General features: G+C 39.9%; 1 protein-coding gene across 1 annotated transcript in view; it reads left to right on the forward strand.

The window, feature by feature from the left end:
- LOC116257793 (protein ANTI-SILENCING 1-like) overlaps positions 1–18016 on the forward strand; it is a 65423-nt gene extending 47407 nt beyond the window's left edge. Inside the window, exons 9-13 of the mRNA XM_031634780.2 lie at positions 4974–5079; positions 5203–5319; positions 5406–5479; positions 16881–16975; positions 17059–18016. Of these exons, the coding sequence (XP_031490640.1) occupies positions 4974–5079; positions 5203–5319; positions 5406–5456 (274 nt within the window). The 3' untranslated portion in view covers positions 5457–5479; positions 16881–16975; positions 17059–18016. The remainder of the gene's footprint in view (positions 1–4973; positions 5080–5202; positions 5320–5405; positions 5480–16880; positions 16976–17058) is intronic.
- The last annotated feature ends 484 nt before the right edge of the window (positions 18017–18500 follow it).

Here is an 18500-nt window from a genome sequence, read left to right on the forward strand (position 1 = left end):
GGTACTACTTCAGACCTTTCTTTCAAAAGAAATACCCAACTAACTCGAGAGTAATCATCAACAACAACCAGAAAATACTTAAACTTAGATCGGCTAGCAACCCTGCTCGGACCCCACACATCAACATGAAGAAGATCAAACAACCCTTGACTTGATGGACTAAGACTCGAAGGAAAACTACTACGAGTATGCTTGCCATGTTGACAGGCCTCACATTGAAATGACTCTGGGACTGAAATGTGAGGTAGGATGGAACGAAGCTTGGACCCCGAAGGATGGCCAAGTCTGAGATGCCACTAAAAGGGTGTAGAATTTGATGTAGAAGAGGTAGCAGCAAGGCCCATAGGGACTGACAGGATGTAGACACCCCCTTTTTCATAGCCACCACCAATAGTCTTCCCAGTTTGTAAGTCCTGAAATGAGCATGCACTAGGGTCAAAAATAATGCGACAGTGTAAATCAATAGTCAACTGTTTAACAGAGAGCAAATTGGAAGGAAACTCAGGAGCGTATAAGACATGTGGAATGGTCATAGACTGAGAAAGCTTCACATCTCCATAACCCAATATAGGTGACATTCTGCCATCTGCAATTTTAACATGATGTGGCTGAGAGAATCTATGCAACACAGTGAACAAACCAGGTCTACTGCAGAAATGTCTCGATGCTCCCGAGTCAATAATCCAAGAGATACTTGAATCAGGCGTGTATGTACCCGTAGAGAGATTCTGTGTGCCAAAAACAGTGGAAATTGAAGCCTGTGAGACTCTGTGTGCCAAAAACTGCTCATACTCAGATCTGTGCTAACTGTGACTGTAGATCCAAAAAAGGAGGGATTCCCAGTTCCTTTATAATCATTCCCACCATCTGGTTTGCTAATCTCAGCCATATTAAACACAGCAAGGAGCACCAAAACAATTTTGCAGCAGTTTGAACACACAAAAGAACATCCAACTTATAATTAATCAGTCAGGTAAGGGGCTGATCAACAACACAGAACTCAACAATATCACTCGCAGTCGCTGCACCACTGTCACACGTCAAGGTGCTGATCAGCAAAGTAGAAATCAACAATATCAGCACCACTGCCACATGCCACTAATGTCACAATGATGATTATGCCAACATCTTCTAACGACAGCCAACAAAAAAAAAACTTATTTTCAGACAACTTCAGACCTTCCAACGTGACCTCAAACTTCAACGACATAAGAAAACAGTGTTGTGCGTCATTCCACGACTTCTACAAAAACAATCAGAATTGCCTGCACGACATTGGTTTTCTCCACACGAATTCAAGAATGCATCGACTTAAGGTTTTAAGAAACCCTAACTTGAGCAAACAAATCTGCCCATCTCTTCTCCTATTCTATCTCTTCCTATTTCTTTCCTTTTCTTTCTCTACCCTTCCTTTCTCTCTTCTCTCTGCTGATCGAGAAATAGTGGACAGTGTGGAAGGGGAACCTAATCACACGTGAGTGGTATGTGTGATTAGGTCCCTAACATGGATGTAGTGCAGCATAAGCAACTACGTGGAAGTTGCGGGCGGGAGTTGCTGTGGAACAGTTTTTCTTTTTCTCTCTGATTTGGAACGTGGAAGACTGAAAAGGGTTGTATCAGAAGCTTCTTAGTTGCTGCTGTTGAAGAAGAAACTCAGGCCAGATCACATTGGTCGTTGCTGTGTGGGAGACGACAAGATCAGCCTGAAATGTGGATCATATCAGATCTGATAAATATATATATATCAATCTCTGGACGTGGATACATTGAAGCTGTGGACATCAACAGAAATTTATATGCACAGCTGTGAGGGAGTCTACATTCGTTAATGTCTTAAGGACATTTCTCTCTCAAGACTGTCGGCCGTAACATGAACATTTGGGGACCTACAAGACATTAACATTTAGGTCCCCAAATGTTCATGTTACAGCCGACAGTCTTGAGAGAGAAATGTCCTTAAGGACGATTGACGAGGATTATTGTTGAATCATGAAAGATGATAGCTATATGTTTTGACTTTTCAACTTATGAATTGTGATGTAATTGAATTCTCTTCGACTGCTTATTATGTTATTTTGAATGTCTCATTTCTTATTTTGGAATGTGTTGTTCATACTTCATACTTCATAATTCAAATACATGAATGTTCGTTTAAATACATTTTTCTTGATTTTTTTTCTGATTTTTGCTTTTTTTTCGGATTTTTTTTGGATTTTTTATGATTTTTTTCTATTTTTTGTGGTTTTTAATACTTTTTAAAAATTTAAAAATTAATTTTACGAAACGTTACTATACGTTACGGTACGGCTTATAGGTCAGCTTGACCGATACGCGATATGCTACGCCTTTGATAATATTGTAGATAGCACTTCATCGCAAGAGCAATATAAGCAAAGAGGTGGAATAAAGCTCAACTTTACTCACATAAGATGGTTGAAACCTCTTACAAGGATTCAAATGTCGACCACCGCAAACACGTAATCCCCAACATGCATTAAAGCCGGTGGGAGGGTGCTCCGTTACAAGTAAACAAAATAAATGGTAAGCAAAACAGACTCAGACACAAGGGAACATCCAGAGTGTCATCTTTAAAAAGTTGGCAGCCCTTGTACTTTAAAAGGATGACTGGGGTCTGTCAAAATTTTAAAAATAAAACTAATTTTATTTAATGTAAAATTTTAGAAATGAATTAAAATAACCCTCAATAAAATTTGGTTTACAACAAAAAATATAAGCATATAAAATTATTAATTTTGTATGTATACCCGTGTCACACTGGCCCACCCAATGTTATCACTGTCATATCGTATCGTGTATCGGTCGGGTCGACCTATACGCCGTATCGTAACGTATCGTAAAATTAATTTTTTAATTTGTAAAAAATATTAAAAAATTATAAGAAATAGAAAAAATCAGAAAAATTCTAAAAAAATCCAAAAAAACAAGTAAAAATCAGAAAAACTCAAGATAAATGTATTTAAAGGAACATTCATCATTCATGTATATGAAGTATGAACTATGAAGTATGAATATGAACAACACATTCCTAAATAAGAAATCAAACATTCAAAAATCAAAATAACATACTAAGCAACTGAAGAGTATTTGATTACATCACAATTCATAAGTTATTTCTTACCTTCTTGGTGTTAGAAACCAAAAAACCCTCTTTTTCCAAGCTTCCCATCGTCTTGAGACTCCCCACAACGAGAAGTAAAGCTTCTTCACCGGCAAATCTTGATGCAAATGGAGAAAATCTCTCCCTTCCACATCTCTTGCAGCATTGAGAAACAAGAAAAGAGAGAGAGAGGAGCGTAGGTTTCAAAATAAGACTCAAAAAAGGGGCCATCGGACCCCTTTTTTAATTTACTCCCCTATCGTGCGACATGCGTACGATACGTACGCGTATCATGTTTAAATAGCGTATCGTATAGGTTTTCTTGGCCTATACGATACGTATCGTACGATACGCGTCCGTATCGTACGATACAGATAACATTGGGCCCACCCAAATTTCTTTTAAAATTATTGTACCCGCATCAGCATCTGCAACCTGTACCTGTGTAATGTAGCAATTTACTTTTTTTGTTTGGCTATCTATGATTTCTAAATTCTGTATATACGACATACATAACTTAGGTGAAGCCTAGGCAATGAATAGAGCTTAGAGCCTAGGTGTGCCTAGGTTGGACTAGGCATTTCTAGTTGTATAAAGAAGCAAAAAATGTCGATACTAATAAAAATGCAACATTAAATGTTACTATGTATGGCCACATATATAAACACATGCACACCTACGTTCTCTTACATAAACATTGCTAAAATGATACAAAAATAGTTTAGATAAGTTCACATTAAATAATACTATGTCGCTAAAAGCGTTAAAAACAGGCTAGGCAGTTAAATGAGCCTAGAGCCTAGGCAGGACTAGGTGCATTAACTGGGCCACCTTCTCAAAAGAAAAGCCAATAAAATGTAATATTAATTGTTAAAGTTGATAGCGAAACTGGAGCTTTCTTAATGGAAAATCTCTAACTATCAACTTGTAACAAGCAAACAATTAAAATGCAGGAGAACAAAAACACAGTAAGAATTTCATAACATGGTAAGAAGCCTAAGAAGTTTGGAAATTCAAATTTAATGAAGTTGAGCACCGAGAAAGCTCACAAGTAAATATCAATGCTTTCATGATATATTGCATGCAAAGTCTTATCATTCTTAAATGCTAACCGCTAAATCTCTTATTCAATTTCTAAAACTGAAATCCTGAAACAAACACAAAAACTACGGCCTAGTTAAGACAAAGGAGGGAACATATATCCTCAATATAATCAGTTCCCATAAAATCATCTTCTATTATGTTCTAATAAACAAGTAAAAGTACTAGGAAAATAATATGTACGTATGTGAGTTAAAAAAGCATAAAATAGCATAAAATGTTTAGTGTATAATGTTCTATGATTTGTGATTGTGACTTGAAGAACAAGTGTGCATACGTACACATAAGTTTACTACAAAATCACATGCAAAATTAAAGAAGTTAAGAATTGGTACAAAAACAGAAAAGGGAAAACTGTCTTAAAAGAAGAAGAATTTCAAAGGAGAAAGAGTTTACATTGGCAATGATGGAACCTAGGCTATTGAATGCGTAGGCAAGAATACCCGTCCTAGCCAATGTTCTAGACATTTGAAAATGGAAGGTTGCCTAAGTTCCAGTCTTAAGTTTCTGAGAATTGCTTCACATGCATGTCGGCATCTTTCACAACTGTATTTACATCCATGTGACATAGGCTCTATGGTGGTAATATGCATTCTGAAATCGTAGATATCACGCTGATACTGATAACAATATTTTTGGCATCTTCAATCTATTGCACGTGCACAACAAACTCATGCAACCTGTAAGCTCATGTACTTCTATTTCAGAATGTGTTTATTTGTAATTGATTTCTAGATATCTGTCACTGTTGCAGACCACTTGTTGCTGCTAAAAGAGCTCCTCTTTTGAAAGAGAACTCGACAAAATTTGTTGGCCATCTTTCTATCGACAAACAAAGAGTCATAAATAAGGAAGAATGGGTCTGTAGTACATCTTTACAAGAGAAATTTTTTTTGACTTGGTATTTCTTTTTAATTGGAAAGGTTTGTCCTTCCACATAATCGGCTCTCTTCTAATGCCTGTTTATAAATTCATATTTGCAGAAAAGAGCTGTCTTTACTTCTCATTGTTCCCAACCAAACACGATCGAGTATGAAATGGCCTTGGAATGGAAGTTGCTGCAAGAGCAATTTGGTCGGTGTTGGAAGGAGTTATACGAGGTACTTATCCTTAATGGGATCCTTTTTGGACTGCATGGACTTTTATTTTTTGATGAGGTCATAACATGATATTTGTATTTGTATAGCAACAAGGCAAGGAGCTGAAAGGTCTCAAGTGCCGTTTGAAGAAAGAGTAATCTCTATCCATGCATTATTCATAGTAAGTTGCTCATCATTCATCAGGATTATTGAACTCTGCAATTTTATAGGTTAATCCTTTGTTCTTTATGTACTGGCAAGACATCCTTGATTTATATAAATCTATTATGAGGAAGACGAAAAAATAAGCATCACACCTTAAAATATTTATGAGTTGGGAATTCAAGGAACAAATTAGAAGCGAATTAAGATAGAAAGTGAATAGGAAGTGAAAAGGAAATCATGCTGCAAACTCGACTAGGAAGCATGGAGAATGAAAGCAGGAAGAAATAGGAAGACGAAAAACAAGAGAATTTAATCAAAAGAAAAAGGAACATACTTCCTTCAACTAGCAAAGGGGTAAGAGTGGAAGGGAGCTTCCTCCGAAGGGGAAAAAGTCACACCATTTTGTTGGGTACAACACATTTAGGAACCACTTGTTTTTCACATTTCAAGAGCACAGATATTAGCTTTGACATGATTGGAGAATTGTTCTTTGTCACCATAATGTCCCCAATTGATTTGGAAAAGGTATTTTGAATAAGAAAATTTGATGAAGAATAACTCGAAATTACTGATAACCTTCAATCATTATTTATGGAAAAAACTGTTTGAATAGAGGAGGATTTACTTGAAAGCATTATTTGGGAGAATCAATTAATTGAAATGGAGAAGTTCCAACTGGGTTTTGAAAGATATGAAGAAAACCTGATTAATTTGGTTAAAGAAACATGAATTAGCATTTAGGGATTTAAAAGGAATTTGGACTTCCTTTGGATCGTGAGACTGTGACACAGCAGTTGAAACTTCTCGCTCTAATCCTTGTGGGAAAAACACCAAAAAGTGAAGAACAGAGGCAAAAACATGGAAAAAGCGAGGGAATTCAATAGCAATGAAAAATTAGGGATTTCATAATTGGTAATTAGCCAAAAACAAAAAACAAAAGAAAAGAGGCATGATCCCTAGATCTGAGTTGGATCTCAATCCACTAAGCAAAAAGGTTCAAATCTCAGTGAACATTTAAGTAAATATAAAACTAGATCTACGAAGCCTAAATGGATCCAAATCTGGGGTCCAATCTGCCACTAAACCACACTGCGTCATTCTCTTTGGGTTGAAACTTGAAACATTTGGCTCTTGACGAATGAGATAGTGCTTCTGTGATATGGGTGACTTGCGATGGAGTGATGGTCCCTCGGACTGCTTGGAGTAGGTGCGTAGATGTCCCTGGCTTGCTGAGATGGGATTTGAAACAGAATCCACTGTTAGAAGTGTATCAGCTGCATGAGCATTCGGTTGGGGAATTGATGTCGACAAGACTCTACTTGGTGTGTGACTGGTCTAACCTTGTTGTAAATCTGATGCTTTATTTGAATCACAATAGGGCAATAAATCAGCCAATAAACCATGACAATCTTTATAAGATAGACTGACAAGACTCTATACCCTATTAGAAGCCTTCCCTCTAATGGAACTAAGACTCCCTACTTGGTAAAAATATTTTTCCCCTTAAATTTTTAGGTATAAGTAATCTTATGGCCATTGTGAATAGCCTTATGGTCATACTGCTACTGCGCCCAATAAAATGTGACTGGCAGACATAGAGGTTAACGTTACCCCTGCCTTATCCTTGTAGTAGTTTCTCATTGAAGTTTTTACCCGTCACATGGGTGTTTCTAAGTGGTTGCCACACGCACGTCGATGCTGGTGCTGGTACTTCTCCAGCACAGCACATTAGGTGTCACACCCGACCTTTTGACACTCAAACATTTATTTTTTTCTAAACATCAAACATCGAGGTGCGACTACACAACAATTCAAAAAAAAATGAGAGCTATGCCATTCAAGACAATGGGGTTACTTTTCATTTGTATAACAATTTCAATTCGTACAAAATTACATTTATGTGCATGACAAAATGCTCCAATTCACATAATTGATGCCTAACAAAAACAAGACATCAATGTAACCAAAACACGACGCTTTGACACTACAAAAGAAAACAAAACCCAAAATCTTCCCAGTAGGACGTGAGTGAAGCCATCCGATCAACCTGCTGCCTCGGGTCTGCCAGAACCTGAAAAAAAGAAACAACTGAAGGCTTAGCCTTCTCAGTATGGCAACAAGCCAAGAAAATACCAAATCCTCTTAGGTAGGGCTCAAATAAGAGAACAAACATCAAAACCATCTATCATCATGTCGTGTCACGGCACGGCACGTGAAGGCCATAGTAACACAATCTCAAAATCACATGCACATCAATCACATACATTCAGTTATGAACATTACATTTTCATTAACTTTAGTGAATTAACAGTTCCTGTGGGTGCAACACAGGCACGTGCACATCATGGGCGGCCTACAGTCGAGAGACAACCCCCGTGGTGGCTCATAACAGTATGGATCCATTTCATCGGCTGCAGCGGTAGAGCACTCATCCATGGATGTGTGAATTCCAAGGAGAGATACTCAGCCTTCTCTAGGACACCCAGGTTGGGAAGGCGGGAGCTCAAGCTACAAGCACAACACACAATAGTACCCTGGGGCCTTGCACCGCCTGTGCTCCGAACAGGCGAGACCAGTGGCAAAAGCGGGACGTCTCCCAAACACATAGCCACATCCCACTGGCCTCTCATCTCTTATTCATTCATTCTTATCATTATAATTACACAATCACAAGATGACTGACTAGCTCAGGAGGTTGTACACTTCACGAGTGCACCCACACCTCCAATTGCCTCCACACGAGGTCTACACATAACATTATCAGTCATTGCTAGCCGTCATACAATACAGGTACAACTACCTTCGAATTCAAACATTTGCATCATTGCTCGTGGCAATGTGTGCAAGAAAGCACAACATTCCCATCAATTATCACATCAATCACATCTTTGAAAAACTTAGCCAAACCACAGAGAGTAGTCTCGATCTGCGATTGGCTCGTAGCTGTCCTGGGCAGTTATCATTCTAGGATGCTTTCTAATGCACAATTGCGGTCGAGGAGACACTCGACTCGATACCCCGCCTCATCTGTCCTAAACAGTTATCAATTCTAGCATGCACATGCAAATGCGTAACATTTTCAAAACAAACTTCTAATAGCTTTTCAAAACAATTCATATCATATATCAAATCATGTGCAAGCATACATACATTCATTCACAAAACAATCAATCAATCACATCAAAATCCTACGATCCCACAATCCTTAGGACACACATTCATATTCTTCTACCCCAGGCAGGGATTTGCTTGGAATGCTGCCATACCTGTGGCACGCTCACAAACTCTTCAAAATGCCTCGAGTTTCGAATCCGGTAGCTCAAGGTCGGCGGGACGTGCCCGATGTACCTGCAGACATAAAAGATAAGATTCCTACTAGATACCTACACAATCAAACAAATACAAAATAAAATTATTGAGACACGTGTCATCACCTAAGAGGGTGTTGACGGGTAGTGTCGACCTACAAGCCCCCCAATAGGCCTCCTCCTTACTTCTTGACGTTGCCACCAAACATCAAAACCCAAAGCCATTAATCAATCCATCACTAACACCTTTCTCAATAACTTTCTTTAATCAAGGCGTCAACCCCAAAGTCACATCCAACTTACGTATACTTTCCCCAAAAAGCAAAGTCGCTAACATGCATTCCAAATCATCAATTCTACCTTCTAGCATGCTTAAACAATAATTATACGTGTTCCAAAGGAAAATATACAAGAAAATAAGCTCAATTACGCCTTGCTCACCCCAAATCAAGAGTCTAGAGTCTAGACTGCTGCAATCCTTTCGGCAGCCACCTCAAGCGTTCAATCGATCCCCAAACGGCAAAAATCGTGCCAACCCGCCACCTCAATACCACCTAATCGCTGTTATGAGGGAAATAACACGTTCCCCAAGCTGGAATCCTATCAAACAGTGATCAAATCAATGAGAAAGAGTGCTCGGTTGGGGAAAAAGGGGAAAACAAATAGAAAAGTGGGGAAAGAGAGCTCACGTAAGGAGTGTGAAGGCAAGGGGAGGCGCTGACAGAAAGGGAAGACAGAGAGAGAGAGACGAGAGTGTTAGCGTATGGGGATCGGGTCTGTTCAGACCCGATCCATTCTCCTTATATCCACACGCCTAAAGTTACTAGGCGGTGGCTCTCTTGTAATATTTTATAATTTTATGTACAAATCTGTTGTAACCTATTAGGGTTATTCTTGCAGGGCTGTGTTAAGCCGGCTGCTCCCTTTCCTCCATCGTCTTCTTTCATCCTCTCCTCTCAATATATCTGTTTTGCATACGGAGAGACGAGTACTTTGTGAAGATTCTTACATGGTATCAGAGCCAGGTTGCATCGTCCTCCGGTGAGTGATTTCAGTTTGATGTGATTAGCCCTAATCTGCCCTAGATTCTTTCTTTTCTGGCGTGGTCATCCCTCTTTTCAGTTTCTTCCCTAAATCTTGCGTGATTTGCCCTAATTGATTTGCCCTAATCGTTGTGCCCTAATTTTCTCATCGTTTTACCCTAATTTCTGTCGTTGCCCTAAATCAATTATGGATCAGCCGACTCCCTCTCTTCTATCTTCTAGCTTTCTCTCCCAACTTATTTCTCAAAAGCTGAATCATAGTAACTATTTGACTTGGAAACGTCAAATAGTCCCTTTTATTAAAAGTCATAGACTCTACGGGCATATCGATGGGACCACTCCAGCACCTCCTATGTATATTGACCGTGAAGTGAAGAAGACCGTAGTGGGAGATCAAGCTGTTGGGGCTGCGGCTATGAGTGAAATCAGATTTGAATATGAAACCATTACTGAAAATAATCCTGAGTATGAAGTTTGGCTGGCTCACGACCAGTTCCTTGTTGCCTATATTACTTCTACTTTGTCAGAGGAAGTATTAGGAGGTATTGATGATGATTTAACAGCCCTAGAGTTGTGGTCTACCCTTGCCACCGCGTATTCTCAAGTATCCGAAGCACATTTTCTGCAGTTAAGAAGGTAATTTTAGGACATCAAGCGTGGGACGCGTACTGTTTTGGAATATTTGAATGAAATTAAAAGTGTAAGTGATCAACTTGCTGCCATTGGACATCCCGTCAGCGACAAGGACAAAGTGCAACAAGCCTTGAGTGGACTGGGAACAGATTTTGATATTTTTTGCACAGCCTTGGAAGTCCTACCTATTCTTCCATCTTTCGAAGATCTCAAGGCTAAGTTATTCCAACACGAAGCTAGTCGTGTTCAGCGACAGAATTTGATTCCTTCCAACAGTCACAATGTACTGATCACAGGAACACATGCATTGCAAGGGAATCGCACTCGTACTTGGATTCCTCAGGCAGGAATGGGAAGAGGAATTCTCCCAACACCACAGGGCATGAACACTACTTCTGCCACATCTAGAAGGGTTCCGACTTGTTTCTATTGCAACAAGAGGGGGCATGTAAAGTCAGAATGTTGGCACAACCCGCAGAACAAAAATAATCAGATTAGACGTGAGAACAAGGCAGCAGCAGGGTCAGCTTCATCATCATCTGGATCTAATGTTTCAGCAGACGTACAACAACTCCTCATGACAGCCCTGTCTAAGCTTCATTTGAAACAAAATGAGCAAGGAGAATGGTATGTGGACTCTGGAGCAGCAGCTCATGTTACTGGTGACGCAGGTAATCTCTCTAGTGCTCTCCCTTATTTAGATAAAGGCTCAGTTGTCACGGGAGATGGTTCCCATCACACAATATCACACATTGGAAATGTACAAATTTCTATGGGCTCTTCTTCGATTCCATTAAAGAATGTTCTTGTTGTTCCAAGTGTCAAGAAAAATATTATTTCAGTGTCCAAGCTTATTGATGATACTCAATCCTCTGTTGAATTCACACCCTCTTCTGTTTATGTCAAGGATGCTCGAACCAAGAAGACATTCGCTGAGGGCACTCGCAAAGGAGATATGTATGTCCTTGAAGGAGCTCCACAGATGTCAAAATCTCACCTTTCCGATTCATGTTTTCCAAGTCATAGTGAAGTCAATGTCACAGAGTATAATAAACCATCCATTTGGCATGGTCGGTTAGCTCATTGTAGTCAATCTTTTGTTCGAAATCTTGTTGCAGATGGGCTCTTAGATAAGTCCAGTCTGAGTTCTGTCAGTGAGTTCAGCATGTGCTCGAGTTGTCATATCTGTAAGAGCCATGCCCTTCCTTTTCAATTAATAAATAAAAGAGCTCCAAAGGTTTTTGACACCATATATTCTGATGTTTGGGGGCCTGCTCCAGTTCCTTCTTCTTCTGGGAGTAGATACTATGTCATTTTTGTTGATTCATATTCCCGATATACTTGGATCCATTTCATGAAACACAAATCAGAAGTTTTTCGCTTATTCACTCAATTTCATGCCTTGGTTCAAAATAAATACTCCAGTAATATTGTGCATTTTCAATGTGATGGTGGTGGTGAATTTATTTCTAATGAATTTACTGAGTACTTACTAGATAATGGGATCACTAGACAAATTTCATGTCCGCATACACCTCATCAAAACGGAATTGCTGAAAGGAAACATAGGCATATTGTTGAAGAAAGTGCACTTAGCATGATGCATGAAACAAACTTACCTATGATATTGTGGACCGAGGCTTTCCATACGGCTGTACATGTTATAAATCGATTGCCATTGGCTTTGCTTGATGGAAAATCACCATTTTTTCTTTTACACCAAGAGCAGCCACGTTATGAGGAGTTGCGTGTTTTTGGATGTGTGTGCTATGTGCATGTTGATGTTTCCTTGCGAAACAAATTTCAAGATCGTGCTGTTTTATGTAGATTTATAGGGTATGCAGAAAATTACAAGGGTTATAGGTGTTACAACCCTAAAACTGGGCGTGTACATATTTCACGGCATGTTGTCTTTGATGAGAACAGGTTACAAGATCCCAAGGCCACTTCTGTGACACTTAAGGACAAAAATGAAGTTTATGATACTTGGCTTCATGCTGAAATCTTAAGACAAGGGGCAGCAATGTTGACTGAGCACAATGAGCAAGTTGTTAATGAGCCCGAGACATCTGTAAGTAGTTCCTTGAGCAGCACTACTTCCTTGGACAGCATGCCTTCATCTTCTCAGCCCAGTGAGCCACCTATGCATAATCGGTTCTCAGGCCTGGTGTATTCTAGGCGATCAGTTCCTACTGCAGTTCCACGCCAATCACAACGCGTGCGACATCCTATTGATAGATGGGTGAGCTATAACAGTTTTTCTTTGGATTTTCAGCTGTTTATGACAGAAGTCAGCAAAAAGGTGAAACCAACATCTTATCACAATGCAAGTAAGGAAAAATGTTGGGTTGAAGCTATGAATGAGGAAATGGCAGCCTTGCATGAATGTCAGACTTGGCAGATTGTCCCTCGTCCAGCTGATAAGAATGTTGTGGGATCCAAATGGGTTTATAAACTGAAATATAAACCAGATGGTAGCATTGATCGGTATAAAGCACGACTTGTGGCGCGCGGTTTCACTCAGCAATATGGGGAAGATGATGATGAAACATTCAATCCAGTCATCAAGATGGGAACAATCCGTGTGATTATTTCTCTTGCAGTCTCGTATGGATGGCCTCTCTATCAGTTAGATGTCAAAAATGCTTTTCTTCATGGAATTCTTAAGGAAGAAGTATACATGGAGCAACCTCCCGGCTACACTACTCATGATTCTCAAAAATGGGTTTGCAAATTACACAAGTCTCTATATTGGTTGAAGCAAGCTTCTAGGTCATGGTTTGATCGTTTTTCTCATCACATACAACAAGTTGGTTTTCTCCGAAGCTCTCTCGATCACTCTTTGTTTATCTATCGCACTGGAGAAGCTACCACTTGGTTACTTATCTATGTTGATGATATTGTTATAACTGGGAATTCTTCTTCACATATATCTTATGTTAAAGGTATGTTGAAGCAAGAATTCAAGATGAAGGATCTGGGAGAATTACGATGACAGGACAAATGATAGTTTGACTCTTACACAGCACAAGTATACCCTTGATGTTTTGAACAGGGCAGGTATGACTAATTGCAAACCCATCACTACCCCCAGTGTTCTGAATACTAAATTGACTGCATCTAATGGAACTGCTGCATATTCCAATCCCACATTCTATCGCAGCATTGTTGGTATGTTACAATATCTTACCTTTACTCGCCCAGACATAGTATATGCTGTAAATCAGATTTCTCAGTTCATGCATGCACCCACTGAAGGACATATGGATGCCGCTAAGTGGATCCTACGGTATCTCAAAGCTACTCTTGGAGATGGACTAGTCTACACCAAATGTTCCAATGTTTCTCTTGGACATAGCATATATACATATACTGATGCCGACTGGGCAGGCGATCCCGATGACCGACGATCAGTTTTAGGTTTCTGTCTCTTTCTTGATTCTAATCTCATTTGTTGGAGCAGTAAAAAGCAGCGTGCTGTTGCACGATCTAGCACTGACGCAGAGTATAGAGCAATGGCTGCATGGATGGCTGAAGCGTCATGGTTACGTCATTTACTTGGGGAGCTCAATCTTCCTATTGTTCGGTCATCATTACTATGTGACAATCAAAGTGCGATAAAAATTGCTTTCAATCCCATTTTGCATAATCGCACCAAACATATAGAGATTGATCAACATTTCATTCGTCAGAAGGTTGAAGAAGCCGAGATCTTGCCTACTTATATATCCACCAATGAACAGATAGCTGATCTTTTTACCAAAGGTCTCACAGGGCAGCATTTTTGGGATTTGAAGAACAAGTTGTGCATGATCAAATCTCATGCACAACTTGAGGGGAGCTGTTAGCGTATGGGGATCGGGTCTGTTCAGACCCAATCCATTCTCCTTATATCCACACGCCTAAAGTTACTAGGCGGTGGCTCTCTTGTAATATTTTATAATTTTATGTACAAATCTGTTGTAACCTATTAGGGTTATTCTTGCAGGGCTGTGTTAAGCCGGCTGCTCCCTTTCCTCCATCGTCTTCTTTCATCCTCTCCTCTCAATATATCTATTCTGCATGCGGAGAGACGAGTACTTTGTGAAGATTCTTACAGAGAGGGACGAAAACGTGCAGATAGGGGGAGAAAAACAGAGAGGGAAGAATCAGGCGAAGGGAGTAAGAGAGGCCGCAGAGAGAGGTGCGAGGAGCACGAGAAAAGAGAGGGAGACGGCCAGAGAGAGGGTTCGGGCAAATGGGAAGGACAGGTAGAGGGGAGGGAGATCGAGCGGGGGAAAAAGCGAGGGAGAAGGGCAGAGGTCGAGAGGGCTTACCCACGAGCTGCAGCCGTCGCCGCCGCCGGTCCAGCCACCGCCACTACCACACCGTCCGCCCACTTCTTCTCTACATGGAGCTCCCTAGCAGCAAGAGAGGCAACGAAAGGGGGAGAGCGAGAGGAGGACGAGGGAGAACAGCCCTCGTCGGGCTCTTACGCAGGTAAGCTGCGGGTCCGGATCTGGGTCCCGATCCGACCCGACCTGCCCAAAAATATAATGAGCGTTACATTAGGTTTGGTCAACCGAACCAAGCCAAAATTCATGTCACACGGATACGTGGATATGGCAATTTTCAAAATTTTAGGATACGCGGACACTACGAATTTTATATTCTAAAAAATTAAACTGGATAATAAAATAAAAAACATTAAATTAATAATTCACTCTTACAATCTCATAAGTCATTAGAAAGAAAGTCTCAAATTCTCAAACAAAACATTGTTCATGACCAATCTCGTAAGTCATAAGAAAGAAAGTCTCAAACAAAACAAAGAATGTCGGGTTAGTAAAGTGGTTCGGATCGGGTCTGACCCAGATCCGATCCAAAACGTATCCTGCCGTGTCCAAGTGTCGGTATCCAGGTGTCGAAGTGTCGACACCGGTACGTGGCCCATTTTGCCGTGTCCGTGTGACATAGGCCAAAATTAACCATTTTAACTGCACACATAATTAAACTATATCTAAAACAAACAAAATTATATCTAAATATAGATAAATGAGGTTATAAACAGTCGTAACAAATGATTTATATACATACACACACACACATATATACATCCTCGATGCACCGTACATAAATTTAAATTTTTTTGAAAATTGCCGTATCTGCACCCACACCTCGTACCCATGTGACATAGTTTTTCACTAAGCACCTATGCAAACCACGACAGCTTATTAAGGATAGAGTAGTTTCTCAGTTTTGCTCAACGTATCCACAATATTTGGAATAACCATATTTTACATGATCCACCATCTATTCAGACTTTGTAGACATTCTCTTCGCAGTGTCGCTTTGTCATAAAAGGGTTGTTTTACAACCATTTATAGCTTGACGGGTTCTTTGAAGTTGCTACTGCATAACATATATATAAGAGTTTATAGATGTCGTTGCCATCATATGTGATAAACTTCTCATCAGTGTTGGATTGAGCCTCTGACCCACTTTGGGCATTTTCATGATCAGACTTGACGATTTCATCTTTAGGTTTGGCCATGATAGTTCTTTTGACGACATTAAGACATTGTGACTGGATATAGCCTCACTCTTGACATTTAAAGCAGTGGATGGGAGTGTCAACAGTATGAGATTTCGAGTATTTAAGTGCATGACCCTTTTCCTTATTAGAGTCGCATGTTTAGACATGGACTCCGTGCTAGAGTCTTCCAACTTCAAGGCGCTTGCTCTTCGGGTTAAAGAACTGGAGTTAGGATGATTGAAACCGTCATAGTTCAACACGTCAGACTGATCTACTATATAGTTCGTCTGACATAGCCAGGTACATGCAGAGATCTGCCACAGGAGTCCAATAAAAATGCTAGCTGGGCCTTCTCCTTTATAACTAAATCCATATCATAGTAATATTATTGCTCAGACCTAGATCAAGCATTACCCGGAACCAAAATCATTGCCCTCTTGTCACATTTTCTCTGTTTAGTTCCTTTTCTGTTTTCTTTATTGTACTGGTTCCTACCTAAGTTTATTGACAGGTATAGCTTGTTTTTTTCGCTTGACTGGTACATCTTATACGTTCTCCATAGTGTTAAAGTTTGCAATAGTGGTATTGTTAAAAATATCTTCGTTATAGTTAAAGGAGAGAGCAAGGGAGAGAGTGCATGGATGTAACAGGGCATGATCAACCCCTCTCACACTCTCTCGTACACAGAGAGTGAAGGGAGAGAGTTCATGGATGTTACAGTAAAGAAAATTAGACTTCTAAATTTGCATTCAGATAGACTCTTAAAGGTAGCTTAGACATTTTTTTTTCTTTGTTAACTAAATTAACTAGGTCAGAGTTTCTTATCCTTCCTCTCAAAAGTTTTGCTGTTCAAGATAATAATCCTTTCAGGTTTTATGTGTTTAATTTTCTCATGCATTCTGTGGGATCTCTCTTCAGTTTCTTCAAATGATCAGATTTGGCAGCGAGAAGCTGAATCTTTGTGTAGATGACCTGAAATTAACTAGAATGTGCTCGTCCTTTTGGAAGCTAAGGTATGGCATGCTAACTTTTATTTTAACTGCTTTACCTTGTCATTTTAAGACATCTTTTTGATGTTTGTATTTCTGTCTTTCAGCCTTTGATGTGCTAACTGCTAAGTGAAACTGCAACCCTTAAGGGGCATCAAGTGGCATGGGGCTTTGTATTTGCTATCATAATCTTGTACAGCTAAGTCCATATTCCTCTTTTTTCGGCTCAACTTTTCCTTATATGTTGTTAGCATCCCATGTCAAACATCACATATGAGTCCAAGAAGCTCTGCAATGAAAAGTCAAAATCACTTTTCCGACATAACTTGTTCTGCACTCATTTAACTGATTCTTATTTCTTTGAGACGTAAATGCCATGACAGCAAGGGACACAGTTCCAGACCATGAATCTCATAAGTTTCACATGTAACTCAGAAGATGTCAAACCTTTCTCTGATAACTTGGCAAGTCTTGCTTTGGAATACCCAACAATGCTGAAACAAAACAGCACTACTGCTAATTTATGGACTAGCTCCAGCAGCAGTAGTTTTGACAGCTTAAGCCGGCACTATTTTATTCTTGGCAGGTTTAGCATTTTAAAAGAGCACTACTGCTAATTTGAAAAGGATTAATTCTGGTAAGGAACTGAATTCTTTTGCCTCTTGCTGAGCATGTTGAAAGAGCACTGCTTCCGTTTTTTGAACAGGACTAGTTCTGGTGAGGAACTGAACTATTTTGCCTCTTGATGAGTAATGCGTAATACTATTGTGCAGCGGGAGAACTTCCGAAATTAAGAGGTCTGTTGATAAAGGCAACCATCGCTAATCTTCGATCTGAGCCTGTGCTAGAATAGTAGCAGAGGCTCCCCCGGATGGACTCTATATACATCCTTTAGAAAGCCTTCTTGCAACTTTCTGCATGGACAGGGAAGTGCAACCGAGTCCTTCTCTTTGTTTTTTGTTGTTTTGTTTTTTTGGTGAGCTATGTTCATTACTAAAATTGGGGATTCTTGTGGAATTTTTTATGACTTTCTTTGGAAAGGACTAATTCTGGTTAGGAGCTGAATTCTTTTGCCCTTTGCTGAGCAATCGACAGCACAATCCTGTCCAGCATTCAGCTAGTCCAGCGGCAGCTGGACTTCTGATTTAAGGTGATGGCAGCCTCCACTTGTCTTCCATATGGGCACGTGCTAGAATACCAGACGGACGCTCTCCCAGCTAGACGGTATATAAATTCACAAGGGAACCTCTTTCTCCCCCTTGTATGCCCATGAGAGGTGTTGCTATTTTTTTTTTTTATGGGGTGTCATGCTCATTACTGGAATTGTGGATTTTTTGTGGGATTTGGAAGGGATTAATTCTGGCGAGTTTACTGAATTTAGATTTCTCTTGCCGATTAATGAAGAGAATAATCCTATCCGGCATTCGTCTGCTAAAATCCTAGCGGAGGCTCTCCAATGTACCTCCAGCTTGCATCTTCCTACATGGAGGGATAAGGCTGCGAAGTTTTTCTCTTGTTACCATGTTTTGTGACTCCGTGGGATTTGTCG

Source organism: Nymphaea colorata, chromosome 7 (assembly GCF_008831285.2).
Source record: "Nymphaea colorata isolate Beijing-Zhang1983 chromosome 7, ASM883128v2, whole genome shotgun sequence".
Lineage (NCBI taxonomy): Eukaryota > Viridiplantae > Streptophyta > Magnoliopsida > Nymphaeales > Nymphaeaceae > Nymphaea > Nymphaea colorata.